The sequence below is a fragment of the Fundulus heteroclitus genome, chromosome 20 (genome assembly GCF_011125445.2).
Source record: "Fundulus heteroclitus isolate FHET01 chromosome 20, MU-UCD_Fhet_4.1, whole genome shotgun sequence".
Taxonomy (NCBI): domain Eukaryota; kingdom Metazoa; phylum Chordata; class Actinopteri; order Cyprinodontiformes; family Fundulidae; genus Fundulus; species Fundulus heteroclitus.
In genome coordinates, this window is record NC_046380.1 from 33,722,989 (window position 1) to 33,750,178 (window position 27,190).

Here is a 27,190-nt window from a genome sequence, read left to right on the forward strand (position 1 = left end):
AGAGGACGTAGACAAAAGACCAGGACCTCTGGAATAAGATTCTTCGAACTAATGGGTCTAAAATGTAATTATTTGGACATGTTTAATGTAAACGTGTTCGATCTTCTATTAGATCAGTGTGTTTTCGAAGTCACTCTGCAAAGCGGTGGTGGTGACACGATAAAGGAAGGACATGAAGGTCTGAAATGAAACTTAAAATGAGATTCCCCAGGTTTCGTATAAAGAGAGATCCTCTCCGTGGCTTCTGTGCAAGATGGATTTAAGCGTTTCCTCTGCGCACCGTCCATTTCCCTAAGCCCAGTGTCTGACTCCTGTATATCAGACAGCTGAACTAAGGTGGAAGTGCAGTGAGATGGCTTTGGTGTGATTTAGCTCCGTCCTTCAGGGATCAGGTGAGAAAACTAAAAGGGAGGGCGAAGACGAATGGCCTCGCAGGTGGGACTCTGTCACTTTGCTGCTGAACAACAATAGCCGGCGTGTGATTGGTGGAGGCCACGGCCAGTGGCATGTCAATCACCTGATGACAAACGTCCATCTGGAATGCACAATATGACCCCTAAGCCTCGAGTCAAAAGCTCGTTGAAATACTTTCAACGGGCTGCAGACAGAAAGGGGGGGGGGGGGGGTCCTGCTTTGTCTGAATGTGGCTCCAGCAGCAGAGGCTGCTTTGAAGATCAAGGTTTGTGGATTTATTGTCAGAGGGAGCGCTCCATTTGAGTTGACCACTTCTCCCTAACCGCCCCTGACAGGAAAGGGTCCGCCGGCCGCTGCGTGTGTTCGTACAGGTGAGAAAACAGGCACAACACCGACGATCGTAGCAAAATGTGATTTTTATTAGACACTTCAATGCCATGTTAGACACTTCACCGTTTTAGCTTTGACATTGGTACAGACGCTTTGCTTCAATAAATTAGTCTCCAAACATGAGCTGCACCTCGGCTCCCTCTTGTCCCTTTTTCATGGAGCTACACGCGGGGGCGGGGGGAGGGGGTTCCTAGCAGGATCTCTAGAGTGGTCTCGCAGGTAAGGTGGATGTTCTCCACCTTACCCTTGGCACTGAAACACTGTTGCTGCTTGGGCTGAATGTGACCCGGTGGGTGGTGGGTGAGTGTGTGTGGGGGGGGGGGGGGGGGGGGGTGGCTGCCTGCATCGATCCTGGTTTGGTTAGAGCACATTTTCACAAGCTCTCCATCTGTTCACAGCGTTGCCTCAGAACATGACTGGAATACTGGCCTTTCTGCCTGGGAGGGCACAACAGAGGAATTACAGCAGTAACATCATTTTAAACCTCATCACATGAAGTCAAAGAAATGACCAAGGCACACGTTTGCGGTTTTCAGCTGTGAATGAGCCAAAGAGATGCACCGATAAATCAGCTGGTGACGGGAACGGACCGATTTTCAGCTTGGCCAGAACCTCTAATGGTTTTTTTTTCCCCCAATTAGTGGACGGCCCACAGCTAAGTGGCACCAGTTTGCGCTGACGACACTCTTCGCTGTGGAAGTTGTTACTGATTTCAGCCTGTTAAGCATTTAACAATGAAGTAGGATGAAGCACAGAAAGTAAAAGATTTTATATAAGCGGGGATAAGAAAATCGGCTGCAAATCTGATCAGTGTATCTGTTTGTACGGGATCATTAGTGGCTTCTGCAGGAACCGGATGATGGCAAGGTTTCATTGCATTTGTCACAGCGTCGCTTTTAAGTCAAACAACCCGAGCAATCCTAAAGAGGCACGCTGATCACAGGTAGGTCGGAGCAGCATCGCAGCGATCTGTGGCATAACATCGGACAGGCGGAGGAGTCTTAAAGGCGCAGCGCATTCTGCTGACTGGGTCAAAAATGTGGAATGTCTCCCCACCCGGAGCAGCTTCCCCGCATCCCCGTTGGCAGACGATGTGCACAATCTGTTTACCAAGAGAGTATTAAAAAAAAAAAAGAAAAGTGCTCGAGCTGACCGCCCACAAACGTACCAAAAATAGTTCACATCAAAGCTCCTCCCTCCTTCATACCGCAACAAGGTTTCTGTAAGGCCACAGATGGCGGCATTTGCCCCCCTCCCCTCCAAAAAAAAAAAACAAAATCTTCAAGTGCAACCAAGTGTTTTGCTATAAAACGTGTACCTGTTTCTTTCACAAAAAATAAAATAAAAATAAGTCACAGGTTGAGTCTTTGATCATGCAATAAGGCACTGCAGCTGGATGTTGGTAAAAGCTGAAAAAAGGCTGTTTCTCTCCCTAAAGAACAATAAAAATATCACTTCTTTCTTTGCCATGCACATATATTCCAACACTCTTTTGTAAAAGTTATATAATATATAAGAAAACTCTTATGTACAGTCAAAAGTCCCACTTTTATATTTCTCTGTTTCTCCCCTACTGCAGGTAGTTTACACTGTACAAGATTCCCTATATTTGCATGCTTCAAATGCAAGTCACATTTTTTTTTTTTTTTGGCGCTAAAGTTCATTCTTTAAACCGGTCACCTCCCAAATGAAGGTTTTTAAACTATGTACAGCTGATAACGCTCAGGTGGGACGCCGCCCACACAAGCTCCGCCTTCAAACGCCGGACTCTCCCCTCTCCATCCCGGCGTCCCCGCGTCAGTCCGGACCCGGGAGGCTCGGGAGCGTTCCCCTCGCTGTGAGGTAGCAGTTTATTTCCCAGTGCAAACAAAAAAAAAAGAAGAAAAAGAAGTCCACATTTTGGGCTGCATTCAGTGTCTGCTAGTCGCTGGATCTCCTCAGAGGGGCGCTCTCGTTCTGAGAGGCTCTGAGGGCGTGTCCGTTAGGCAGCAGGGTCTGCCTGAGCTCGGCCTCGCAGTCCGTGTCCGGCCGGCCGGCCAGCTTCACCGGCTGGTGGAAGGAGCCGTCGGGCGTGGGGCGGCCCTCCGCCGTGTGTCCCGCTCTGCTGCCTGGAGGACGGAGACACGAGAGAAAAGTTCAGGTTAGGCACTGTGGGGTGGGGGTCATTCTTTTGTAGAGACCCTAAAATTACAGCCCAAAATAGCTCAGTCATCAGATGAGAGCATCTGTAAACATCAAACATCGGATACAGGACGGCTGGACTTTGACTAGGCCGTTCTAATACATTATGCTTCTGATAGAAGGCAATGCTCTGCCCGGTTTCCTGCTTTAAACCCCCGCCCCGTCCCCCTCGTCTCCGTCCCTGCGGCAGAGAACGCACCGCCGTGCTTCCTGCTTTGGACGGTGAACACATGGCGGTTTGGATGCACGCCACTAAATCGAGCTGCGGCGAGGCTTCGTGCGTTAGCGAAACAATCGGAGGGGGTGGAGTGTGCGCGCGCGGAGCTGCGTTGACATGCGGAGGTGAGAACGGGTGTTGGACGGCCTGAATCCTGAGCGGAATCCCAGCAGGCCTGTGCATGAGTCTAGCAGCACTCAGAGGGTTTTTCCTGAGGCGCCCCGCAGGGCTCTGGTCACACACCGCAATAATTCACAACCTGATCTGCCTCGACTTCTGAGTTTCTCCTCATTTCTTTGTCAGATCACCTGATGTAAGCGATATTCCTGCTAAGCTTCAGGAATTCAGTTGGATTTATCGGCTACCGTTGGCAATAAAAAAGCCCGTTCCAGCTGGGCGCACCCACCTCCTCTGTCGTCCTGGCTCCACTCTATCGTGTTGTGGTTTTTGGGGAGAGCGGATCCCTGCGCGTCCCTTCGCGTCCCGTGGGGGGTGCCGTTGCAGAGCGGCCTCGTGTCCCTCGGCTCCCCCGGGTTACAGCGGGAATACGGCGGGGGGGCGAGCTGCTGCTGCTGGTGGTACTCGGCGCCCCGAGCGAAGCCGAAGCCGTGGCTCAGGTAGCCGCTGTCGGTGGAGTAGCTGGTGCCGCTCTCCATGCAGTCCGTGCAAACCACAGCTCCGTCGAAACCTGCAGCGGAGGAGCAACATTAATCATTTGGAGGCGGTTTACCGTCGGCGCTCTTGTTGAGGGCTGCTGGGATTATTTATGACTCTCGGCAGGTTTCCACAGACTCCAGAGGCTGCTGGCGGAACAAACATTTGGAGAAGCGAGACGGAGGGGGGGCCCATGGGTACCTGAGGGGTCCACGACATGGCCGTTGGGCTGGGGGCCGCTTCCTGCCTCCACCCGGATGCACACGTCCTGCCGCTCGGACAGAGTCCCCTGGGACGACAGGTAGCTGGGGACGTCCGGAGGGACGATGGTCTCGTCTGGGAACGGCAGAGAGAAGAGGAAGACGTCAAAGCCAGAACCGGCGGGGGAGACCGGCTCGGTTTCCGGGGCGCTCTGAACTCACCCGTGTTGGTCACGCTGCACTCCTCGCTCTTCTTCCTCGTCTGGTAGATGATGCAGACCCACACCAGCGACGTCAGCACGATGCTCATCACCACGGCGATGACGATGATGGCGATGGTGACCGTGCTGAGGCCCTCCGGCGGCACACACCTGCCCTGGGTCACCACCAGCAGGCTGTGGGCGCGCTGCGTGCCCAGCGTGTTGGACATCAGGCAGGTGTAGCGGCCGGCGTCCTCCGGCTCGGCCTGGCCGATGACCAGCAGCCGGTTGCCCGGGGTGAAGTAGTGCCTGTCGGAGGGGGCCAGCGGCCGGTCGTCGTGCAGCCAGGTGATGCGCGGGGGCGGGCTGCCGAGGGCTTTGCACTGCAGGGCCACCGTGTCTCCCACCACCACGCTGCGGTTCTCCATCTCCTGGCCCAGGTGGGGTAATTCTGTGGAGACGCCAAGAGACGCAGTTCAGAGAAAACGCTGGGGGGCTGCGGGATTCAGATGTCATTACAGAGCCGGTGGCACGTTTACATCCACTCAGCATCTGCACTGATTTCAACCATTCTTGGGTGTTCGACGCAGTTTCTCAACGAATCCGAAACGTTCAAAACGATACGTGAGACTGAACGGCCCTGAGCAGGTGGAGCCGTTTCTGCTAATGCAGTAAAATCTGAGTAGGTACCAGATCGGCTCGGGGGGCCTGCGCTTCCCGATGACGTCAATTATATGGCAACTCCACTCAAACAAACTACGTTACGCCCGCTGTCTCCATTTGTTACAAATCAATTTTATTTTGTTAATTTACGGTTATTTTCCAGTAACTTAATCGAGGCATGAAAACTTTTAACATCATTTTGGAATGCTTCTGTGGTAGTCTGACAATTTAATCTGTAATTTTGCAGGATCAAAGTTACATCTTAAGAGAAATTTCCTTCCTCCAATTTAAAAACAAAAAAGTTGTGAAGGGAAACTAAACCATAAACTCTTTTCATTCTTTTTATCACGGCATTCATCACTTTAAAATCAATAACGTTTATTCCCCCATTTTCTATTGATATTACTATGTCAATCTTTCTGATCACATGTTTTTTATCGTTCCAGATGAAATTGTGACAATATTCTTCCAAAAATTGAATTGAGCCAACTGTCAAATATTTGTTGATTTTTTTTTTTTGTAAAATGGCTTGAATATTTGTTCTGTCATTTTCAGTGTGGTCCTTTATCCATTATACCTAAATATTTTACCTCATTTTTATCAATTAAAGTGGGTTGATTATTTGGAATTGCTAAGATTTCATATTTTTCTATGTTCATCTTTAAACCTGAAGCTTTTGAGAAAAAAGAAACCGCTAAATTGCTAAATTGACTAAATAAAATTGATTCGTTACAAATGCAGACCGCGGGATCAATGTAGTTTATATGAGTGGCGTTGTCATAATGTGACGTCATCAGGAGGCGCAGGGACCATGGAGAATTTCTTTGTAAAATTGTCCGTTTACAAACCACAATCCCGCTCTCGAATAAAACCTACACCACGCTATAATTACTCTAGTAAGTTGTCCGGACCAATCACGATCTGGTACCTACACCGGGCTAAGAGATCCCCAGCCAATCAGAGGATAGTAATAGATGATGAAAAAGAATTAAAGCAGCGTTGCATCTCAACACAATGAGGTTTCTCCTCTTTGGAACAATGCTGCCGGCGTTCCTCTGAGCAACTGTACCTTGTGGACGGAGGGCTGCACCGACCTCAGAGTGGCGGTGTGTGAGGGTCTGCCGCTCAGACTCAACACTTCCACTCACAGTGGGACGTACACAGATTAAGAGATCTCACTTAACCCACTTCAGCTTCTCCATTTGTCTTCTATCTAGACTTTCTCCGTCCCCCCCACCCTCCTTCCCTCCTTCAACACAGCTCTTTTCTTTTTTATTTCCCCTCCCCGTACTTCACTTTTCCAGACAGGGGCCCCTTGACTGCAGCCTCCCCCCCCCCACCTCCCGCTGTCTCAGACCCAAACATCCCAGCTTGAGCGCGCGGGCTCTGTTCCCTGCGTCGGTGTTTGGCACGGCGGGGTGCATTAACGTCACGCAGACGTGTTCCCAAGCCGAATCCACCCCTTAAACATAGGAGCTGTTTTTTTTTTTTTTTGGAAGACTGGACCTGCTCTTCCTCGCTCTGTAGACCCAAAGGACGCAGATGGTCCACGTGTTGAGCGGCTTTCAGGAGAGGAGCTCCGTTTGGCTGCAGTTTACGGAGCAAAACGGCCAATAAACTGGGAGCAGCGGGGCAGAGGAAGCCGTCACTGTCCCTCCCACCGGGGAGAGGAGAAGGGGGTGGGAATGCCTAACAAACACCCCTCTGTGAGCCCCCCAACCCCCACCGCGACCCCTATCCGCGACCTCTGGCCCCTGACCCGCAGCACGGCCGCAGCTGCCGAGAAAAGAAAAATATAAAAGCTCCTCATTCCACGGCCCGGGGCTGACCAATTCCCAGCTGAGGCGGCCGGCTATTTTCCACACGGAGCTGTGGGAATGAGCTCGACGGGGCCTCTGGCTCTTACCCAGCACGGTGAGGGTGGCGTTGGCCGAGACGGTGCCCGCCGTGTTTTTGGCGGTGCAGCTGTACACGCCCATGTCCTCGGGCTTCACGTTGGTGATGAAGAAGACGTCGTCGTCGGGCATGACGTGCATGCGGCGCTCCCGGGCGGCTGGGAAGTCCGTGCCGCCGTCTTTCTGCCAGGCGATCTGGGGCGTGGGGTGGCCCTCCGCGGCGCACTCCAACCTGGCGGTGTGGCCCGTGCGGATGGTACTGTCCCTGGGAGTCTTCACGAAGGACGGCAGCACTGTGGAGGAAGAACACGGTGGTATGAAGGGACCACAGTAGCATTCTTTCATAGGGTTTTTTTTTTTTTTTCTTCAGAGATACACTCAGAGCAGAGCCTTTGCTCAAGAATTTAACAGCAGATGTTAAGGATTATTGAGCTATTCCCTTGTTTTTCCAGATGTTCTTGGCATTCATACCCAAAATCTTCCAGCTAAAGGCTCACAGTTCAAATCCTACAGGAAACGTGTTTTTTTTTTTTTTCCTCCAAGATATTTGTGCTAGAAACACGGCCATCACCGCTTTGTGGAAGACATCAAAATATGTTTGTCTAGCCTTCCTGCTGTAAAATGTCAATAATTATTATTATAAGGAGCAGCGATGACATGGGAGAGCAGTCACTGCACGAGACGGATATTTTACAGAGACAAAATAATAATAGTGACAACATTTTAATGTGTTTTACTAAAAACAGCACGATTAGCTCAGTTAGCATAGAGACCTTGTATTCCCTGGAGATTGGTGATCGTTTAATCTGAATCTTCTAAATCCTGCATGTTTGTTAACAAACAGGCTAAAATAAAGCAACTTTGATGTACCGTGTTCAGCCTTCCTGTTATCTGCTCAAAGTCTTCCTCTCTCTCGCTCTTTGCCAGCCTAGAGGAACCACAGACATGTCTGGACATGTACATCTTCCTTTTCTATGTCTTACACCCTTGGTGCCTCTTCTGACTTAATTTTTAAACATGTACACTAATAGCAGCTAGCTTTAGTCTTCCACCCCCAGAAGGTTTCACACCAAAGAGCATCATCAGAGCGACCAGGTAGCGCCGAGCTAAGCTAACAACCGTCCAATTCCCGTCAACTTCAAACATTCCAGTGCATTTCTAGTTAGTACCCCTAAACAACTTCTAAAAAATATTTAAATTAAGTTGGGAACTACAAGTGCAACTTAAAGTTGCAGTAGGTTAACTTAGAAAGTTGTAGAAAGTTAACTATTTGTTAAAACTGTCACTATGTTCTGACAGTAAAATATAAGACAGAAAATCTGTGATTATTTTAAATTAATTAATTTTTTAAAATAAATCTCCTCTGGCTCTTTCCAGTGGTCCATTTGCCATTTGCAGAAATACACCGCTCCCGGTCAGAAACAACCAATCAGAGCCAGGAGGAATGTCCTAGCAGTGTTAAATCATTTTGGCCCCTCTGCACGGTCAAAAGTTTCCGCTGCGAAAACAGTTTCATGTGGAAAAACATGGCGAATGAGCAAGTGCTCCTTCTGGCTGAGGTTTGTAAATATAGACGTTTTCATGATTCGGCCCTTAAAGATCACAGTGATTAACAAATTAACAATTCCTGTACAGAAATCGTGTCACTCTTGGAAAAAAGCAAGGGCCTTTAAAATGCAGGAAACAACCATGTTTTCTACTTTTTTGTGTAGTGGGGTGTAGTACCCTTGGCTTATGAGCACAACGCTGCCCTCTAGTGTCTAGGAGAATAGTGCTACTTTGGAGGAGAAGCCACATGGAGAGCGAAACTTTTTGGTAGTTTTTTTTTTTTTTTTGATAATGTAAAGTTTGCCGAAACATTTGTTTACCGACCAGAGGGGCGGAGTGATACGACACACTTAGAAAGCATGCTCATTGTTGTGAAGCCCACTTATATTTTATGCAACTTTGGTCTTATTTTTTGTAAAGTCGCTTGTAAATTTCATGAGTTGTGGGGTTGCAGGTTTTTTAGGGCTTATTTCTGAAAGTGAAGAGGCTTGTTTGGGCTCTAAACTAAGTGACGCTGAAATATCCCTCCACCTTATAACCCACTGCAGCTCATCCTGACAGGAGCAGAGTAATCTCAGAAAGAGCCGCTCTGCCCGTATTTTCTGCAGTTTATGGTTGCAATAACTGTTGATAACTGCTGAAAGTAGATTAGGCGGTGCAGATCACCATTTTGAGCAGAGATTGGTTCTAAAGATGAGTTTTATACTCATAACATTGCAGAACCCAACCCATAAACCCTACTTAATGCTTATTTGTTGTCTTTTTATGTCTCTAAAATATTAAATTAGTATTACTTTAAATGTAAATGCTTAATACCATGTCTACTTTTGTTTAAGAGGTTAAAAAAAATTCCCCAAATTGGAATCGATAAGGAATCGAATCGTTTCACAGAATCGATAAGGGAATCGGAATCGTGAAAATCTTATCAATTCCCAACCCTAATCAGTAGGTATTCTAGAAATCCTTTCCCGTTTTCTAAATCTGGGTGATCATCTAATCAAAATGTTGCTCAGAAACATCTGCATACCGTTGACGACAACTTGGGCCCTGTTGGAGTAGGTGGAGCCAAAGTGGTTGGTGATGATGCACTGGTAACGGCCCTCGTGAGCAAAGGTGGCGCGCCGTAGGTGCAGGATGGTGGTGTACTCCATCACACCTGCTCCCATGGCCGAGGTGTCGGGCGTCGCGCCTTGATGCGGCGGGCGCACATGTGCAAAGTTCTCTATCTCGCTGTGGCGAAGCAGTTCCTGGTCTTTGCGCCAGGAAAAAGTGATGGGGGAGGAGCTGCTGCTCGCCGCCGTGCAGGTGAGACGCACATCGCTGCCGAGCACCGTCACCGTGTTCTCCGGCTGGACCGTGATCTGAGGCTTAGGGAGGTCGTCTGGGTGGGAGGTCACGCGGACAGGTTAGGAAACATAACGCCGCAGGTGGAACGTAAAAACACACGGGTGCAGCGCCGACTTACCACACACAAAGCTGGCTTGTGGCGCCTCGAAGATGCTGGTGCCCTGCAGGCTCACTGGGTGGGCACATGTGGCATTTACACCCGCCTGCAGGCCATGCATCTGCAGCCAGACGGGCAACCACTGGAGCTGGCAGTCACAGAGGAAACTGTTGCTCTGAATGAGGCTAGACGCCAGGGGAGCAGAATACACCGGATCACTTCTCGTGCATTTTGAAGCTGCAAGTGCATTTTTCAATGTGTGAAGCAGCTTGAAGCCAGGCTTGGACCTTCCTAGCTGTGTATCTGCTGCTCTAAGCATTTTTGTCCTCTGAGAAAGTATTCCTTGAGCGATCTAACATTTTTTCCAGTTACATCCAGAAGCTTTAATCTGTTTTTATTGGGATTTTATACCACAGAGCAAGTAGTGCATGAGTGTGAAGTGGAAAGAAAATAACAATTTTCTGCATTTATTGCACATAAAATCTAATTATATCGCATCCATTTGTATTTACTCCCTTTAACGTGATACTTCAGGTAAAATCCACTCTCAAAATCTGGCCTTTTTTGGGAAAATTTGCAGACAGAAAGCCATAAGAAGTCCTGCTTTCAGTTTGCCATCATCTGTATAAGGAACCAAGCAAATAGTTCTGGTTAGATAAGACGTAGAGGAGCTTGTAGGCTTTGGGTGGTGAAAACAGGCTGCATATCACCATGAAAACACCGTGCACACAGTGAAGCACGGAGGAGGCAGCATCGTGCTGCTTTGACAGGAAAGCTGGTAGTGGTAGTTTATTTAAAAAAAAAAAAAAAACACCCAGGTTTGAGAATCAACGTCCAGCAGAACATTTCCCCAAAACACACTTCCAGCTGGACTGGCACAGTCAAAGTCCAGACCAACTGAGAGTCTGTCAACTTGGTCGGCTTTAAGGCTTAAAAGTTAATGTTCACACACGCTCCCCATCCAGTCTGACTGACATTTTAGAGAATGGGTCAAATGTTCGGTCTTTAAATGCACAAAGCTGGTAAAAAACATCAGCCCAAAAGACTAGCAGACCTCATTTCTTTCCATTTCACATAATTATGCATGACTTTCCATTTGTGGATCCCATGTAACCTCGGTGCTATATGAATTTTGTCTTTGTAATGTGTAAAAAAAAAAATTAGTCTGAATGCATCCACGGGACAATGTATGTGATGCCAATCTGTGTGAAACAATGACGCGACTCACAGGCTTTTGAGGTTCCTCATCCTGCTGAACGTGTCGGGCTGGATGGACCGAATGGCGTTCTCCCCCAGGTTCCTGTTGGCAGGGGAGAAATCAGCCCATCAGCTGTGCAGCGGTTGCACACCAGGCTTAGGTGGACATATGGAGGCTTTCTTTCACATGCAAGCCGTCTCAGCAGGTTCCCTTGCCTTCGTTTAAAAACAAAAGGCCTGCAAAAAAGCTTATAGGGATTCCATTTCTACTGCAGAGCTCACCACATGCTCTTTAACTTGTGCCGAGGCAAAGAGGAGAGAGGAGCAGTGACTGAGCTGGACTAACCAGAGCGAGGCAGCTGGGCGCTCCGTCTTCTCCTTTTACAAAGACCCTATTAAATTGCTAGCAACCTCCCCTCCGCCAGCTACTTTTAGGCGACCTCCCCCTCCTCCACTGGACTTTACACCCAAACCCCCCCCCCCCCCCCGGCCTTTCTGCTGTGGGATACTCACAGGTGCTCCAGGGTCTCCAGGCCGGCAAAAGCTTTCTTGGCCACCGACTTAATCTTGTTTCCAAACAGAGTCCTGCCGTCCCAGAACACGCGGGGTGCCGATTGATGGAGGGAGAAGGGGAGAGGAAGAGGAAGAGGGAGAGGGAGCGAAACAGGGGGAAGAGAATCATAATTAGCAAGGCTCAATCTGATGAGAGGGAAAGAAAAAGGATCGGGGGACTGGAAATCTGAACTGGATAGAGATTAGTCAGCAGGAAGGGTGGGTGAGATTAAATGGGGATGGGGGGGGGGGGCTTCTTTATGGGGGGAGGGGTGCATTAAACAATCATCTGAGTGGACGTTCAGTGGCTGTCGATTCCAACAGTGAGCTGTCCTGGGGAGTCTGATCCCATCCTCCACACTCCGCCCTGTAAACTCATCTCCTGCTGGAGATTTCACTCCACCGGGAAGAGGAGATACGGCTTGGTGCCTTACAATGAGGAGCCCCCACACACACACACACACACACACACACACACACACACACACACACACACACACACACACACACAGCCTGTCACAGTGATGATGAGCTAAGTTACTTCTGTTTACAAGGAACGTTATCAAACCAACCGTGAAAAGCTGAAATGCACAGTAGCCGTTTTCATGCACGTTTTCAAGTATCGCATTAGAAAAGGTTGATGAAAACGACAAAATAACTTCCCTAATTTTGCACCAAAAAAAACTGTTGTTTTTTTTTTACGCTTGCTTGAGGTGTTTTTTCTGGATTTAGCGAAACAGAGTTCATGCACCTTTGGGGAATGAGCTCTGACGTAGCGAACTTTTACATCGCACGACTGATCCGCCGTTCCCGCTGTCGCCGTCTTCCTGAATATTCCCATAACGAGCGTAGAATGGAATTTCTTTCTCTACGTATCCGGACAGCATGTAACATCACCAGTAATTGGTGACGGAACAATTACAGGCGACACATTCCTGAAAACCTCCATTTTTTTTACAGATGTGTGGTCCGTGCTGGTTTGCACCCTTGCTACTTCCTGTTTGTTACAGCCACTTCTGACAAGGTTACGCTTTGCGTTGATTGGTTAATTCGCTCCAAACCAATGGATGGAAACGTGCCTAAGTTTCATTTTTTGCCACATTTTAAAAGTTTGCTCAAAATTCGCACGACAACTGGATGGAAACATGGTGATTATCTGCAAATGTATCCATAAAAACTCCAGAGGTAAGTGGCTTTTAAAAGACAAAGAGTGTATTTCAAAGAGTATTTCTGCCCATTTTTGTCAAGTTAAATCCACAACTTTAAGCTATTTTACTGGGATTTTATGTGCTGGACCAACACAAAGTAAGTTGCATTTACAGCAGTCTATCCATCCTCTATTCTGCCTAGCTTCCCTGTCCCTGTTGAAGAAGTGCCATCCCGCAGCCTGATGTACCCACCGCCAACTTTTGCCACGTGGGCCAAAGAGTTCAACCCTGGTCTCGTTTGACAACAGCATCTTCTGTTGGCTTTCTTTTAGCGATGGCCATCTTGTTTTTCTGCCGTCTTATCTTGGTTTTCCTGCAGCTCCTACATGGACCTACACTCTTTGAGATGTCCTAAGCTTGGGACACTGACCATGCCCGCTACCTTCTCCCTGTGGACGGTCTTCGTGACGGTTTTTGTTCACCGGTGTGATCCAGAGGACCTCTGAGACCTTCGCAGAACAGCAGGATTCATGCCGGGGTTAAATTACACACAGGATGACCGTTTACTCATCAGACTCTTGAATGCAACATATGCACTAGTCAGAGTAAAGGTGGCTGAGTATGCATAATCCGGCTACACTCTTCTGATTTCTTTTGTTAAAACCATCGTTATCTCATCCTTTCCTTTCGGTTTTATAATTATTTCCCACTTTGTGTCAACCCATCGTGTAAAATCCCAACGTTCGTTGTTGCAACGTGACGAAACGTGGAAAGGCTCAAGGGGTAGGAAGCGTTGGGACACTTTGAAGTCTTCTGCTTTTTCTCCCTCCCTGCTACATTTTCTTTTTCCCATGGCTCGTTTTGACAGCTTCGGGATGCAGAGGACTGCTTCCGCCAACGCCGCGACAAAAAGCCCAGAAACAAGAAAGGGAGCAAGGTCAGAGGGCGGGGCAGGCGAGGCGTTTGATGTTTGATGACTGAATGCGGCCCTCGATTTCACCCTCTCTGGGCTCCCAACAACAGGCAGTGGGAATGAGGGGAGGGACGGAGCGCAGGCACGAAGCAGAAATAGAAGTAAGCCTATTGGGGGAGAGAACCCCCGCCAGCGCCAAGAAAAGCCCTTTCTCTCCCGCTTTCTGGGGCTCTTTCTTTGGGCCGCGCTCACACTGGGAACCATCTTGGCTGGACGTCGTCTTTTCATCCTGCGGGTTGATGATTGCCTCGCAGCGCCACTAAAGCTTCACTCTTTGCTCCAATTTCACAAATGGCTAACTTGAGATGGAGAACTGCTGCTTGACTTGATCAATCGGGACAAAAACAACTTAGAGGGCAAGAAGAAAAGACGACCTTTAAGCAGAGGTGGTAGTAAGTCGTCACAGTTACTTGAGTGACCTTTTGACAGGAAAAAAAAGTACTTCTAGTAGTTTTACTGCTTTATTATTTTGAGGTAACACCACAGTGAGCGCGTTATCTTCCACCTACCTAGCATTACGTCACTGCACTGTAAAAACGGATCTAAAAATAAGTAAAATGTTCTTAAAATTTGTGTTTTTGTCTTAGATTTGAGCAGGTAAATAAGATTATCTTATTTTGACCCCTAAAATAAGATAATGAGACATCCTGCACTTGAAATAAGATGATGAAGATGAGTTGTTCCTGTTTTAAGTGCAAAAGTCTTCCATTGGCAGATCATTTTTATTTACCTGCTCAAATCAAGAACAGATACACAAATTTGAAGCAAATATTACTCATTTTTATTTCTGTTTTTGCAGTGTGAATTATCAGCAAACATGTTTTAACCTAGGGCTGGACGATAATCCATTAACAATATATATCTATTGATAGACTTATGTTGATGATAGAAAAAAGGATCAATAAAAAGTTCAATAGAAGATTTTTCCTTCCTTTTGTATTCTAGCCTATCATGTAGGTTAATATTACATTCTCCCAACCAATCACAAACGCAGACCCAGGAAAGCTCCGCCCCCTTTAAAGAGTTCAAAGAGCACATGTGATTGGGTAGTTTGGGTAAAAAGTTTGAATTCAGTGTTTGTGTGTTCTGTATCTTGCTGCACTTAAAACATATGTTTTGAATTAGTTGATAATTATCAATATCGATCAATATGATTTCTATTTTAACAATATACCTTTTTTCTATATCGTCCAGCCATATTTTAACCAGTAAGGAAGTCTTACTGGTCGGTGTCCAAACATCCACACACTAAAGACCTCTGGTTGGGTAACGAGCCTGTTGGGCCTCTGAAAGGTCAAGTTAACCTGCAGCTGTCACTGGACGTCCTTTCTATCATACATGCAAACATTACCCATCCAAGCAGACGAAGTTGTGGAAAGCTGAGATTTAGAAACGGCTGTTTCTTCAGCCTGAATTGATGACTTTGTAATGATGTGATTTGGTTTTTTAGCATCTTAAGAACCAGCACATAATGGTAGGTTTTCCCTGTACAATATTTTCACAAATTAAATCAGATCACACAGTAAAACAGGTGCTCAGGTAATACTTTTTGACCGTTAATTTTTATTTCTACTTGAGTCAAAAAGGTATCGAAGTAGCGCTACCATCACTCTACCCACAGCTGGCTTCGAGGTCGCATGAGAAAGTGTTTGAAAAAAACGAAAATACGGGATTCAACCTTTAATTCCCAGAGGCCAGCACCCTACAACTTCTAGGCCAGGGTAGTCCAACTCCGATCCTTGAGAGCCGGTGTCCTGCAACCTTTAGATGTGTCCCTGGTCCAACACGCCTGAGTCAAATAATCAGTTAATTAGCAGGACTCTGAAGAACCTGACTGCATACTGAGGAGCTAACTGTGCTGTTTGATTCAGCTGTGTGGGGCCAGGGAAACCTCTAAAAGTTTCAGGACACCGGCTCTGGTGGACTGGAGTTGGACACCCCTGTTCTAGGCCAATGCGCCTGAATGAATTGACCTCCTCGACATGTAAGGTCTACTATCCAACAGATCTTTGTTAAAGCAGATTGACACCTAAAAGTTGCAGGAAATCAGTCACCTAGGGTGCAATGCTTGCTGGCACTGAAGCCAGAAATCGGTGAGCGGCCATGTCCTGATTATGCCGTTCCATCGTTAGTAGACCAAGCAGCTAATTACCAGAGGGACACTGTAAAGGGGAGAGCTGGGCAGGATTTCCAGCTTCGGCCACGCCGCTTGGCCTCCTGCGACGGACCAGACTGACAGCAAACTTTACTTCTTGCCTTCTAACCAAGGTCTGGGACGCATTGATATGTTGTTGAGATTCTGCTGAGACGATGCCACCTGGGGTACTTGGTTTTACGTGAGAATATAATATGATGGGGACGGATATTTCAACTGCAAAATCCCTGAGAAATGGACCCTGGAGGTTTGAGCGGGGACATTTTTTGAGGCCGTGTTTTCAAAGAAGAGCAGAGAGTCCCAGGCCATGAAAGGGTGGTGAAAAGGAGGGGGGGTGACAGAGGAAGAGCGGAGGAGGGAGAAGATACTCACAGCTTATTGAGCTTGTCCAATCCAGTGAAGGCCCCATTGGTGTCCTCTATTGTGCCAGAGATGTCGTTATGGTCTAGCTCCCTGCAGAGAAGGAGAAGGAGAGGGGGATAAGAAGGTACCAAAGGACGGGAACAGGGGATGTCTTCGGGGAACAGTTTCACAGAGCTGGCCGTGGAAGTCCCGGGTTGCCCGTTCCCCCACCGTCCCCCCTCCCCCCCCCGCCTGCACCTGGCCTGAAGAGCCCCTCTCTGCTGCTCTGCTCTGCCAACCAAGCGCATTCTTCCCTTCAAGAGGGGTGGAGGAGGACCAAGCCACGCAAGTGCCTGTAAGGACGCAGGCCCCCCCGGTGCAGGGAAACATGTATAATTCATGATTGCACAGAGGGGACTGGCGAGAGAACAATGCCTTGTCGGACGGCGGGCAATGGTGTGATGGTGGCAGGTAGGGTACGTCCAAGACTGTTAATGGGCGTCAGGGGCCAAGCCTGGCCGTGGTCAGGCAGATAGAGAATAGAACCAATGGAGAGGAAAGAGAAGGGACTTCTTTCAGAGCGCGTTGGGGGTCTGTGAATGCATCGGTGAGGTGCAAAGAACTACCTCTCAGATGAAGTCATAGCTTGCCCCGTTTGCGGGAAGATACAAAAAAAAAAAAAACAATCGAATTCAGAGAACTGCTCTGAGTCGACAAAAGCTGGAGAAAACCCCTTTGAGCTTGATGGTCAGCTGCACCTCCTCCTCCTCCTCCCTCTGCCTTCCAAGCATCCTTTGTACCCCTCTGGTTCTTTTCAGTCTCCACTGGCTGCTGTCTCTGGTATGGGGCTCGACTGGGCCTGCCAATTTCCTACACTTTCTGGCTGGCTGGGCCTGAATCGCCATCGCCTCGTTAAAGCAAAGCCAGGAGTGGGCGGATGAGCAGCCGCGGAGCCGCGGGACCGGCAAAAAAAGGGGGGCCCCTACGAGCCAGCGACCCCCGTGGCAGAATTAGACTGCAGGCTGGCTTGTTTAGAGCTTTCACACCCTGATGTAGGCTCCAGCCCCATGCCAGCACAACCAGCAGCACATACCCAATTAAAGCTCCCCCAGCTCCTTTTCAGGGCCCTGCCTATGCCTGTCCTCCCCTGCGCTGATTAGATTAGGCCTGCCTCAAAAGACAAGAGGGCAAGGGGTTGAGGCGGGGAAAGGAAAGCCGGGAAATCCTGCATAAAATGTAAAATGCACGTTACAGCCCCGCCGAAAAATATTCATCTCCACCAGCTTTGCGCATCTAGGCGCTGATATTTTTGCCCATTCTTCACAAAATAGCTCAAACTGAGTCAAACAGCACACAGAGCATCTGAGAACTTCAAGACGGGCGTTTACACTGGATTGTAATCCTGAATGGATACAAATGCAGGATTTTAATTTGTGATTAAAAACAACAAACTAAAACCTATAAACCTTTGGAATTACGAGATCGTTTGAGTTGGTTTATAACACGACATCCACATAAAATACGTGATTTAACACGAGACAACACGTAGGGATGAATAAACCAGCAAAAGATTTAAAAAAAAAGAGGCAAATAAAGAAAAAAGGACCGTTTAAACAGCAGAAATAAAAACATGGGAAGAGAGCCTAGTGCTCATCAAAACGGTTCCCTCTTAGCCCAGTAAACAAGCCCCCAGTGTGTCAGAGAGAGAGAGAGAGGGCGGGGGGGGGGGGGGGGGGGGGGGCGCAGTGAGCCCTGGCCTCAGCCAGAGAGCTGCTCCACCAAGACCTGGCTCCACTTTCTCTCCTGGCTGGAGAGCAGCAGAGCCAAGCAAACTGTAGTTAAGACCCAAGACCAAAAAGGCTTTGAAGGATTTCTCCATTGACTTTTTCTTTTTTTTCTCTTTTTGCTTCTCCTCTTTTATTTTAGTTTGGCTGTTTGTGCCAAAGGCTGAAGAAGGAAAGGGAAAAAAAAAAAAAAAAATGTGTCTTTATCCTCAAGTTCTAAAAGTAGGGAGGGATGTGAATGAAGCAGAGCGATGCTAAACGCTTTCGGGTCCCAGCTTGGCCATGAATATGCATGGATGCTAATAGGAGGCTTTGTCAAGTCAAGTAAAGGGACTGCCTGGGCATAAATATCAAATTCCCCCCAGGCAACACCAATATTTAGCAGCTCGGCTTTCACTGCTCCCGAGTGGAACATCTAACCTTATCTCCGGACTTTAATGAGAGGGCGGCTGGTGTGTGTGTGTGTGTGTGTGGTGTGGGGGTTATCTGGGGTTTGGTAATAATGGCTCGGGGCGGCCTACTCACAGGACTCGTAGGGCCTTCAGGCCCCTGAAGGCGCCCTCGTTGATGTGGCTGATGGAGTTGTGGCCCAGGCGCAGCGTGTGCAGATCCCCCAGCACAGCCAGGCTCCCCTCGTCCAGACGAGTCAAGTTGTTGTACGACAGATTCCTGGAGAGGGGGAAAGTTCGGTGTGAGGTCTAAAAGGAGATGACAGGTTTACAGAACGCCCAGGCAGCTTGCAACATCATTAGACTTGAATTTCATGGCTCCTTGCGACGCTGCGATGCGAACGGAATGGATTCGGCAGACGCCGAAGCAGAACTGAGATCCAAATTATTAAGCGAAGGGGGAAAAAATAAAAAAAACGTCCCTGGGCGGAACATCGCTCCACAAAAAGATGCGTTTCCTGAGGCGGTTTTAACTGCAACGTTCTCTACCTTACGTTTTCTACGTACAGAAAAATAAGGCTTTTACTGCTTGACCAGTAATCAAGGCTTCTCTGCATGTTCTACACATCATGAAACCAAACAATGCTGAAACTGGCTTCCAGCTTTTGGACAGTGGCGTCGAACCCTTTGGCTGCTTTTTTGGCATCCGAGCGAAAAGAAATCTGCTCAACCTCAAAAAGTCTTGAACTCATTAGGACTTGTATTTAAGGTCTGGAGTGTCCAGGTTCATCAAAGCACAGTTTGCAAACACGTCATTGCGTTTGTAAAAAAAAAAAAAAAAAAAAAAGGAGAAAAAATTGAAGCTTTGGCATTTTTTAAAGACCCAGCTGAACAATCACAGGCTCCATTCAACCTGAATTTAAAGCTTTCCACAATAGAAAATATGGTGAAACAGCCCTTTCTTGAGTTTAGAGAGTAAAAAATTGATTAATGGGTAAATTGCCAAAATAAAGTAGTGGTGTTAATAAAAGTAAACCATTAAGATATAGATCAAATGAACAAAGTCTGGAAAAACAAAGGTTTTCTCCACTTATTCAGACCTGGAAGCTGATAAAAGCCAGACTTTCCCAGACTACGCCCTGCTCTTTAATCTGAAAACGTTTGGACGCCTTGGTTTTGATTAAAAAAAATAAAAATAAATTACATTTCATACAAATTGGCTAAACGTGATCCCTGGGTGAACTGAGTGGTGCAGCTCCTCTTTTAACTTATCAGCTTTTGGTAAACTTGGACAACAAATCCTAGAGCAGCAACTTCCCAGCATTGCTCAAAGACATTATTGTGCATTTTATTGCCCTCTCTGTGGCCCACCGTGTCGGTCCCTGTGGCCGGGCCTCAGGTCTGCTTGACCAGTCATGTGTGCAGAGATCCCCCCCCCCCCCCTCCTCGATGACCAGCTCAGCCAGGCGCAGTGGGAATGCAATAACAGGCTCCTCATAAAGACGAGTCAGCCGCTTCTATCGGCCGCGGCGGTCCTCGTAGCTCTGTGGACAATAAAACTCATGCCGACGGCGGCTGCCGAGTTCGGGAACAGCGCCGGAAGCAATCTGCCGTTCATAAGATGTGCACACAGGAAGCAGCGGCCAGATACACAGAGCAAACTGGAAGGTACGCCGTCCACGCTGCCGCCCGTAAACAAGCCCAGGCGCCACGGGGAGCCGGGGCTACCTCGCCGTTAGCGACGCCTGAGCTGAGCGGAGCACTTTAAAGCGGCATTACGACACTCGTGTCAACAGGGGAGAGAGTCGCAGATAAGTTGCTAGACAAAGGCCGAGGAGCTGATCCTCCAGTGTAATTACCACGACACAAACGACGGAGGATTACGCCAAAACCTCCAGCATCACTAAAACGCTCGTCCGAGGGCCCGTGTGCCGTTGAGCCCGGCTCCAATTATGGGATCAGCAGGCTTATCCTGAGAACGCCGTAGCGTATAGAAGTGTTAAAACAGAACGTCATTTAACCCCGGGGTAAAGGCTGAGGGAGAGAGCTGGGTTACTGAGAACCACTAAGGGCGCACGACTCAATCTAAAACTTGAACTCCACCTTCAGCATCCAGGTTTCCAGACCTGCTGCTGCTGCTCGGCCTCGTTTACATGCAGGTACTTACAGTTCCCTCAGCTTCTGGCAGAACTTCCATCCGTCTGGGTTGATGCGGGCCACCGAGTTGTTGCTGAGGAAGAGTTGCGTAAGCGAGCTCAGGCCGTACAAGGAGCCGCTGTTCACCTCCGTCAGGTTGTTGTACTCCAGGTGACTGAAAGAAACGTTTCAGGAGAAGAAGAAGAAAAAAAAAAGGCAACGGCCGTGAGCTCGGTCTCTCCAACAAGCTAACGGGCTCAGAATGACACGCTGCCACCAGGTTGAGGTCGAATCTGGTGCAAGGTGTGCACACTACATTCCATCAATTGTAAAAAAAAAAATACAATTAAAATGCTAGAAAAACCAATGTGCGTTTCTGTTGGGATTTTATTTAATAGACAAAGTCCTGCATAAACAGATGATTTTTGAGCAAAGTCTCCATAAAATCTAGAGACTGACCGGCGTTCTTTGCAGAATAGCTGATCTCATTCCGGTTGGACAGAGAGGACCAATGGAGAAGATTGTCAACTGCATGTGGGTCTGGACTTTGACTAGGCCATTCTAACACATGAACACCCTTTGACTTAAACCCCTACATTGTGCCTCTGGCTGTCCTGATGAAAATGTCCACATCTCCACGGCCTGATGCTGCCACCGCCGTGTTTCACCACAGGTACACGTTGCAATGTGCAGCGACCGCTCTCTGCTGCCAAAGTAGGGCGGGACGATAATTTAATATCAATATATACCGATGGATAGACGTACATCGATGACAGAAAAAAGGGTCAGTAAAAAGTTCAATAGAACAACAGTTTTCCTTCCCTTTTCATGCTAGCCTATCATGTAGGTTAATATTACAGTCGCTACATCCTCCCAGCCAATCACAACGCAGACCCAGGAACCAAGCTCCGCCCCCTTCAAAGAGTTCAAAGAATGTTATTTTTTTTCTTTTTTAAAAACTTGCAGTTTTGGTAAAAAAAAAAAGTTGGTTGAATAAAGGTTTGAGTTTAAATTTAGTGTCTGTATGTTCTTTACCTATAAATAGGTCGCTAAGCAACAGTATAAAATAGTCAGGGCCGCACTTAAAATATATGTTTTGAATTTGTTGATAATGATAACGATCAATATAATTTATATTTTATCGATAGGCTTTTTTTCTCCTTATGCCAAAGCATCTTGCAAGCAGGCCCAACACATCCATTTATTTCTCATCTGACCAGGATGCCTTCTACCAAATGTTTGCCAACCCTAACACGGCTTGTTGCAAACTTTAAACGGGACGACAGGAGGTTTCTAAAACAACCGTTCAGTGCCGGTTTTTCACCATTACTGTGAGATGCTGTTTGTGCCAAATTATATCGGTTGGGAACAAATGTAAAATCTGAGCCGCAGAGTGAGTTCTGGGCATCTTTATTAGGATTCTTCATGAGCGCTGTGCAACAAATCTGCCTCACATTCAATTAGCATTTCCAATTTAGCAAAGGTGCGCGATATTCTTCTTTCTTTAACTTACAGGACTTTCATCTTGGACAGGTTCCAGAAGGCTCCGTCGGTCAGCTTGCTGATGCTGTTCCTCTGCAGTTTCAGCACCTCCAGACTGGACAGGCCCTGGAAGGTCAGACCCTCGATCTGATGGATGCGGTTCCTGTTCAGCTCCCTGCGGGCCGGACGCACAAACACAGCATCTCTAGTCGTGCACGCCGAGAAAACCACCCGCTTTCTGTTCCCCGTTCTAAACGCACCGATCCAAACCACAGAAGCCACGCTTGGTGGTCTGGTGGACATCATAAAAAAAAACCCAACATATTAAGCATTAGGAAACGTTAAAAAAAACGGTGGCTGAACTATACATAGTCTACCCTTGACTGCGACGTTAAACTGTGCAGCTGTGGGTTTGAGGGCTCTAAAAGCCCACAGAACCTGCCATGATAAACATCCGTACAGGTTCTTCTCATGCCTGCAGCGCAGCGCCTCTAGCAGCTGCAGCGTCTAGCACGCCACCTGCTCAGCAGCAGGCACCTGGGGACCCTTGGGGTGGGACTTCCCGCCACACCAGCGGCGCTGCTCTCCACAGAAGACGTGACGCTGGTGGGAAGTGTGACGACAGTAATGGGCCACGGTGCGAGGATTGAGCTAACCACTTTGGGGATCTGGAGGAAGGCAGTAAATCACTAATAATGCGGGCCCGGTGTTTACCCTGTCAGACCTTGTCCACCCCTGGAGGCATAGCTCACACTAAGAGTGTTTCTAGATGTTAAACACAGAGCTCAATCAACAGACACCAGGAAGCCACTCCTCACGCAAACTCTTCAGTCCTTTTTAGTTCCCACAAGTCTCCAAAGGACACACAAAGGGAAGCCCGCTCACTTCCAGGCTGAACGCGACCGCCGAGGTGAACCTTTTATGCGCACAGACCCCGTTGGCGAAGTGCTAAAAAGACGGCGGCACTCACAGCTGGGTGAGCCTCGGCAGCTGGAAGGCTCGGATTGGGATCTGGCTGATGCGGTTCCGGCTCAGTCTCAGGACCTGCAGCGTCGAGCCCAGGTGGTCCAGAGCGCCCAGCTGCAGCGTGCTGATCTTGTTGTTGCTGAGGTATCTGAAAAAAGCAGGAGAAATTGAGCTTTAGCACGAATGATTTGCGAACAACGATGCAGAAAAGCCCAACCTTCAGCCTCCTGGGGTACTCACAGGTCTCTGATCTGGAGTCCTGCCGGGAAGCCGTCCCCCCGCACTTCAGTGATGTCGTTGTTGCTCAGGTCCAGCGTTTCCAGAGAAACCAGCTCCAGGATTCGGCTGCCATCGATGTTGCGGATCTTATTATGATGTCTGAAAATAAAAATGAGAAACAAGCCAACGTTAGGTGTGTTGGGAGCTGCCCTTGCTTAACCTCAGCGTGCGGTTTATCATTCAAGGCGGAGGCGGGGGGCTGGGTGGTGGGGCACACTCAAATCCACTCTGAGGTCTTTAGGCCCACTTAGGCAGAGCGAGAGCAGAGTACACAGAGCAGAGTGGCCTGCGTCCAACACCAAAATGTCCTTCAAGAGCTTCCAAACAGCAGCCGGCCGTCTGTAAACACCTCCGAGGGCAAAGAGGCGGTCAACAAACGTGCGGCGAAACGTGCCGATGGCGGTGGCGTCCTGAGGGGGGGAGCTCTGGCCTTTAAGGAGGCGTGAGCCGGCCACGACGAGCAGAGCGCTAAGAAAGCAGCCATTAGTCGAGGTTGTAGGTCTTCCCGGGCGAGGAAACACGAGGGAGAAGCTGACATGTTTCCGCCGTCTCGTAAGCAATGACCGGTCGGGTGGAGCTGTGCAACGGGCCGTGCACAGCTCCACCCGATGCCGTGATCCCCGACATCTGTATTAGGGTACTTATTGGACCAAAGGATGAAAAACCAACATAGCACAAATGAAATATGAATACATAGAAGGTGACTGTGTGAGACCGTTTTACAGCCCCTTGGTCACCCTGTCTGGACGTCACTCCTCTCGCTGGGCGACACGATTAGGTCTGTCTCACTAAAAAGAAATGACAGTAATGTGTATTTAGGGTGATGCGCGGTGTTGGTTTTCTGCCACACACGGTATTTAGCACGTAGGCTAAAGATCGTAACTCTTGACCTCACCTGACCAGAGCCAGAGAGTGTGGTGGCCGCTCAATGGCTTTTGGCACACAGGGGAGGTTCTTATTGCTCTCCCGCCTTGGCAGTGCATCCCTGCAGCTCCTCCACAGTCCGTACCCGTTTGCTGCTTCTCTGATTAGTCCTGTCTGGATGGATGGTCACGTCTGGACTGAAATGTTTGAGTTGGGACGACATTGTATGACCTCGCCCTGCTTTAAACCTCTCCACAACCGTCTCCCTGACCTGTCTGCTGTGCTTCTTGGTCTTCGTGATGCTAGTTGATCACCAGAGCTCTCCATCAGACCTCTGAGGCCTCCACAGAGCCGCTGTAATCATCCCGACATTAAATCACACACAGGTGGACCATGGCGGACTTCTGAACGCAACTGGTTGCACCGGATTAAAAGGGGAACAACACCCGTCTGTAAGGAAATAGGCATAATCTTCCTTGAACCTCACAATTGAGAGCTACTTTGTGTCGGACTATCAAAATCCCCCCCCAAAAAACACAATACTCTGGGCTTGTAGCTTCGCTTTGTTTTGTTTTCCTGCTTTTCAGGAGAACCTTTTTTTTGTTTATTTTGGAAATGCGTCTGATTAAAACCCCCGGCGTTGTAAAGTCCACAAACCATGCATCCAACCTGCGCGGCCGATTACAATGACTTTCAAATTGGTTTCCTTTGAATCCAAAGGGTCTGTTTTCAATCCTGCGTAAAGGAACCGATTTCCATCTTTGGAGATTTCAGTATTCACGCAGTAGTTAAACATCCAGTCTGAAACCTCAGAATGGTCAGTGTGTGACAAAAACGCTGGGAACAAAGTCAGTCGCTACTCCTCCCTCTCTGGCTCTCAGCAAGCTGATGAACACACACACACACACACACACAGACAGTGGCTACAGTGAGCAAATGCCACAAACCAAAGAGGGAAGGACTGGAGAGGAAGAGGAGGGAGGGGGGATTAAGGGGTGAGGTGGGGTCAACAGCTGGTGACCTCTTGCTGGGAAAAACAGATCTCTCGTCTTCTCCTCTTAAAAGCTCCAGGAGACAGACGGCGAGCGCTATGCGCGAGATCGCGAGCGAGAGAGAGCTAGAGAGGCGACGAGATACGCTAGAGCATGAGAGATGAGATCTCTCTTAGATCTCGACTCTCTCTCTCGAGCTCGAGCATCTCTCGATCTATCTCGTCTGTAATCTCTATCTATCTCTCTCTCTCTCTCTCTCTCTCTCTCTCTCTCTCTCTCTCTCTCTCTCTCTGAGCCACATTGGTTCCCAGCTGTGTGTTGAACGCCTCTGCGCTGAGCGCCTTTGAAGTCCCCCCCCCCCTCTGTACGACGCCGGCGTTTCCAAGAAGCGATTTCCTCACGGCCGCCGAATGAAGAGGAGCTCGGTTACCTTTGTCTTATTTGATGTCTGAGCGTCTATTCTTGATGCCACCTACTTCCAAATCGCATTACCCCGCCCCTGACCGCCTGATTAGCATGAGGCCGCCTCGTTCTGACACTCCTTTTGATGTATGGGAGGAGAAACCTGGGGGGGAGGAGGGCCGTGTTACACCGGCAGGGTCACTCTCCTGCTTCCACTGTCATCTTTCAGCTCGACCAGTAACGTTGGGTCTGACGTCGGCGCTCCGGACAAAAGGAGGAGCGTTTGAAACTCGGACCGTCCTGTGGGCTCCTCTCTAAAGAGCCTCTTTGAAGTCGACCGGGTGCAAAAGTTTGTGCTGCTCTGCTGTCACTTCCACACTCTGGTTTTAAAACGTTTTGTTTGCTTCTTCTCTCTCCACCCCCAAAGCCCCCCAGGCCACCCTGCTGTGGCATTCTGGGAGCCTGCGGGACCTCAATAGGCCTTGCCAAATGCATTGTGGGAACTGTGGGAGCCTGGCATCTGGTGCTTAGATGGCCCAGCGATAGGTTCCTCGGTCAAGTCAAGTTAACTTGTTTGTGTTATTATTCTGGATCTGTGCCCGGACTAGAACCGTTTACCAGTTCCACCGTTCTAAAACGCCTTTTAACAAGATGTCAGAGAAAAAAAACAGCTCTATAAAGCACTGATTAATGGGAAGCTGCCCCGCCCTCATCTGTGGCTGCACACTGCCAGTCAGCAGGCTGAAAAAAAAAAAAAGAGTAATGTATTTTTTTTTTTTATCTTACAAAAAAGACAAATTAGGCTTTCTGGAAATCTTTCTGTCATGATGTAGAACGTTTTCGTCCTAAAGTCCTGCTGCTTTTAAACTACAGGAGGCTTCCTACATGAGCAGACAGCACAATTGATTAAACATTTAATACTAGCGTGTTGGACTTACATAAGAACTCTGTGAAAAGCAGGAAAAAGTACATTGATCTGTGCAAAAGGGATATTTATGTAAAGGTCGGTACTACGCAATTAATGATTTTGGATGTGTATGAATGTAGGTAATGTGTCTGGTTTTTTCCCCTTTTGTTGCTGTGTTCAGGTTTGTTTTTCTCATCAGGTGGTGTGATGGTTATTGTCACACTGCTGATTCAAACGTCTGAATCAGCTCCTCAGTCTGAAGTCAAGTTCTCCAGAGTTCTGCTGATGTCCCGACTATTTGGCTCGTGTGCTGGAGCAGAGACACGCGGAAAAAAGTTGCAAGACACTGGACCTAGAGGACGGGAGGGAGTTGTAGTATCTGAGATGTCCACTTTGAAGCTCTAATTCAGACTGGGTCTGGCGTGCCGTTGGGTCGGTCAAGTCGATCACACAGGAAGCCATGAGGAACTTCTAACTAGCAAATCTGAGCCGACTGCGAGGAAACCAGAGCCGCCAGGACAGGACACAAGAATTAAAGACATTTATTAAAAACATTTTGCTTTAGACAATGAATCAAAATCACGTGGATAATTGTAATGATACGGGCGTTGGATTATTCTGGAAGCAGGAGGAATAATTATGGACTGCGTTTGAAAAAAAAAAGAAGCAAATAAATCATGTTGAACGTTTTTGTTTTGGATCTCTGAGGCAATACTGTGAAAGGTATTTTCACTGAAGGCTACCATGGCATCATACACCAGCCCACTGTTGCTTCACTTTGCAGAGAGGCATGACACAGTTGTTGAGCGTTTTCTG

At 48.3% G+C, this 27,190-nt stretch overlaps 1 protein-coding gene across 1 annotated transcript in view; it reads right to left on the reverse strand.

Annotated features, from left to right (window-relative positions):
• Positions 1–2,084: 2,084 nt before the first annotated feature.
• The window catches only part of lrig1 (leucine-rich repeats and immunoglobulin-like domains 1), a 44,473-nt gene continuing 19,367 nt past the window's right edge, over positions 2,085–27,190 (reverse strand). Inside the window, exons 4-18 of the mRNA XM_036124606.1 lie at positions 23,171–23,308; positions 22,935–23,078; positions 21,996–22,139; positions 20,514–20,657; positions 18,483–18,626; positions 16,204–16,284; positions 11,517–11,588; positions 11,035–11,106; positions 9,828–9,991; positions 9,390–9,743; positions 6,826–7,107; positions 4,279–4,707; positions 4,058–4,192; positions 3,609–3,890; positions 2,085–2,912 (exon numbers count right to left, since the gene is read on the reverse strand). Coding sequence (XP_035980499.1) covers positions 2,725–2,912; positions 3,609–3,890; positions 4,058–4,192; positions 4,279–4,707; positions 6,826–7,107; positions 9,390–9,743; positions 9,828–9,991; positions 11,035–11,106; positions 11,517–11,588; positions 16,204–16,284; positions 18,483–18,626; positions 20,514–20,657; positions 21,996–22,139; positions 22,935–23,078; positions 23,171–23,308 — 2,773 coding nt within the window. The 3' untranslated portion in view covers positions 2,085–2,724. The remainder of the gene's footprint in view (positions 2,913–3,608; positions 3,891–4,057; positions 4,193–4,278; positions 4,708–6,825; positions 7,108–9,389; positions 9,744–9,827; positions 9,992–11,034; positions 11,107–11,516; positions 11,589–16,203; positions 16,285–18,482; positions 18,627–20,513; positions 20,658–21,995; positions 22,140–22,934; positions 23,079–23,170; positions 23,309–27,190) is intronic.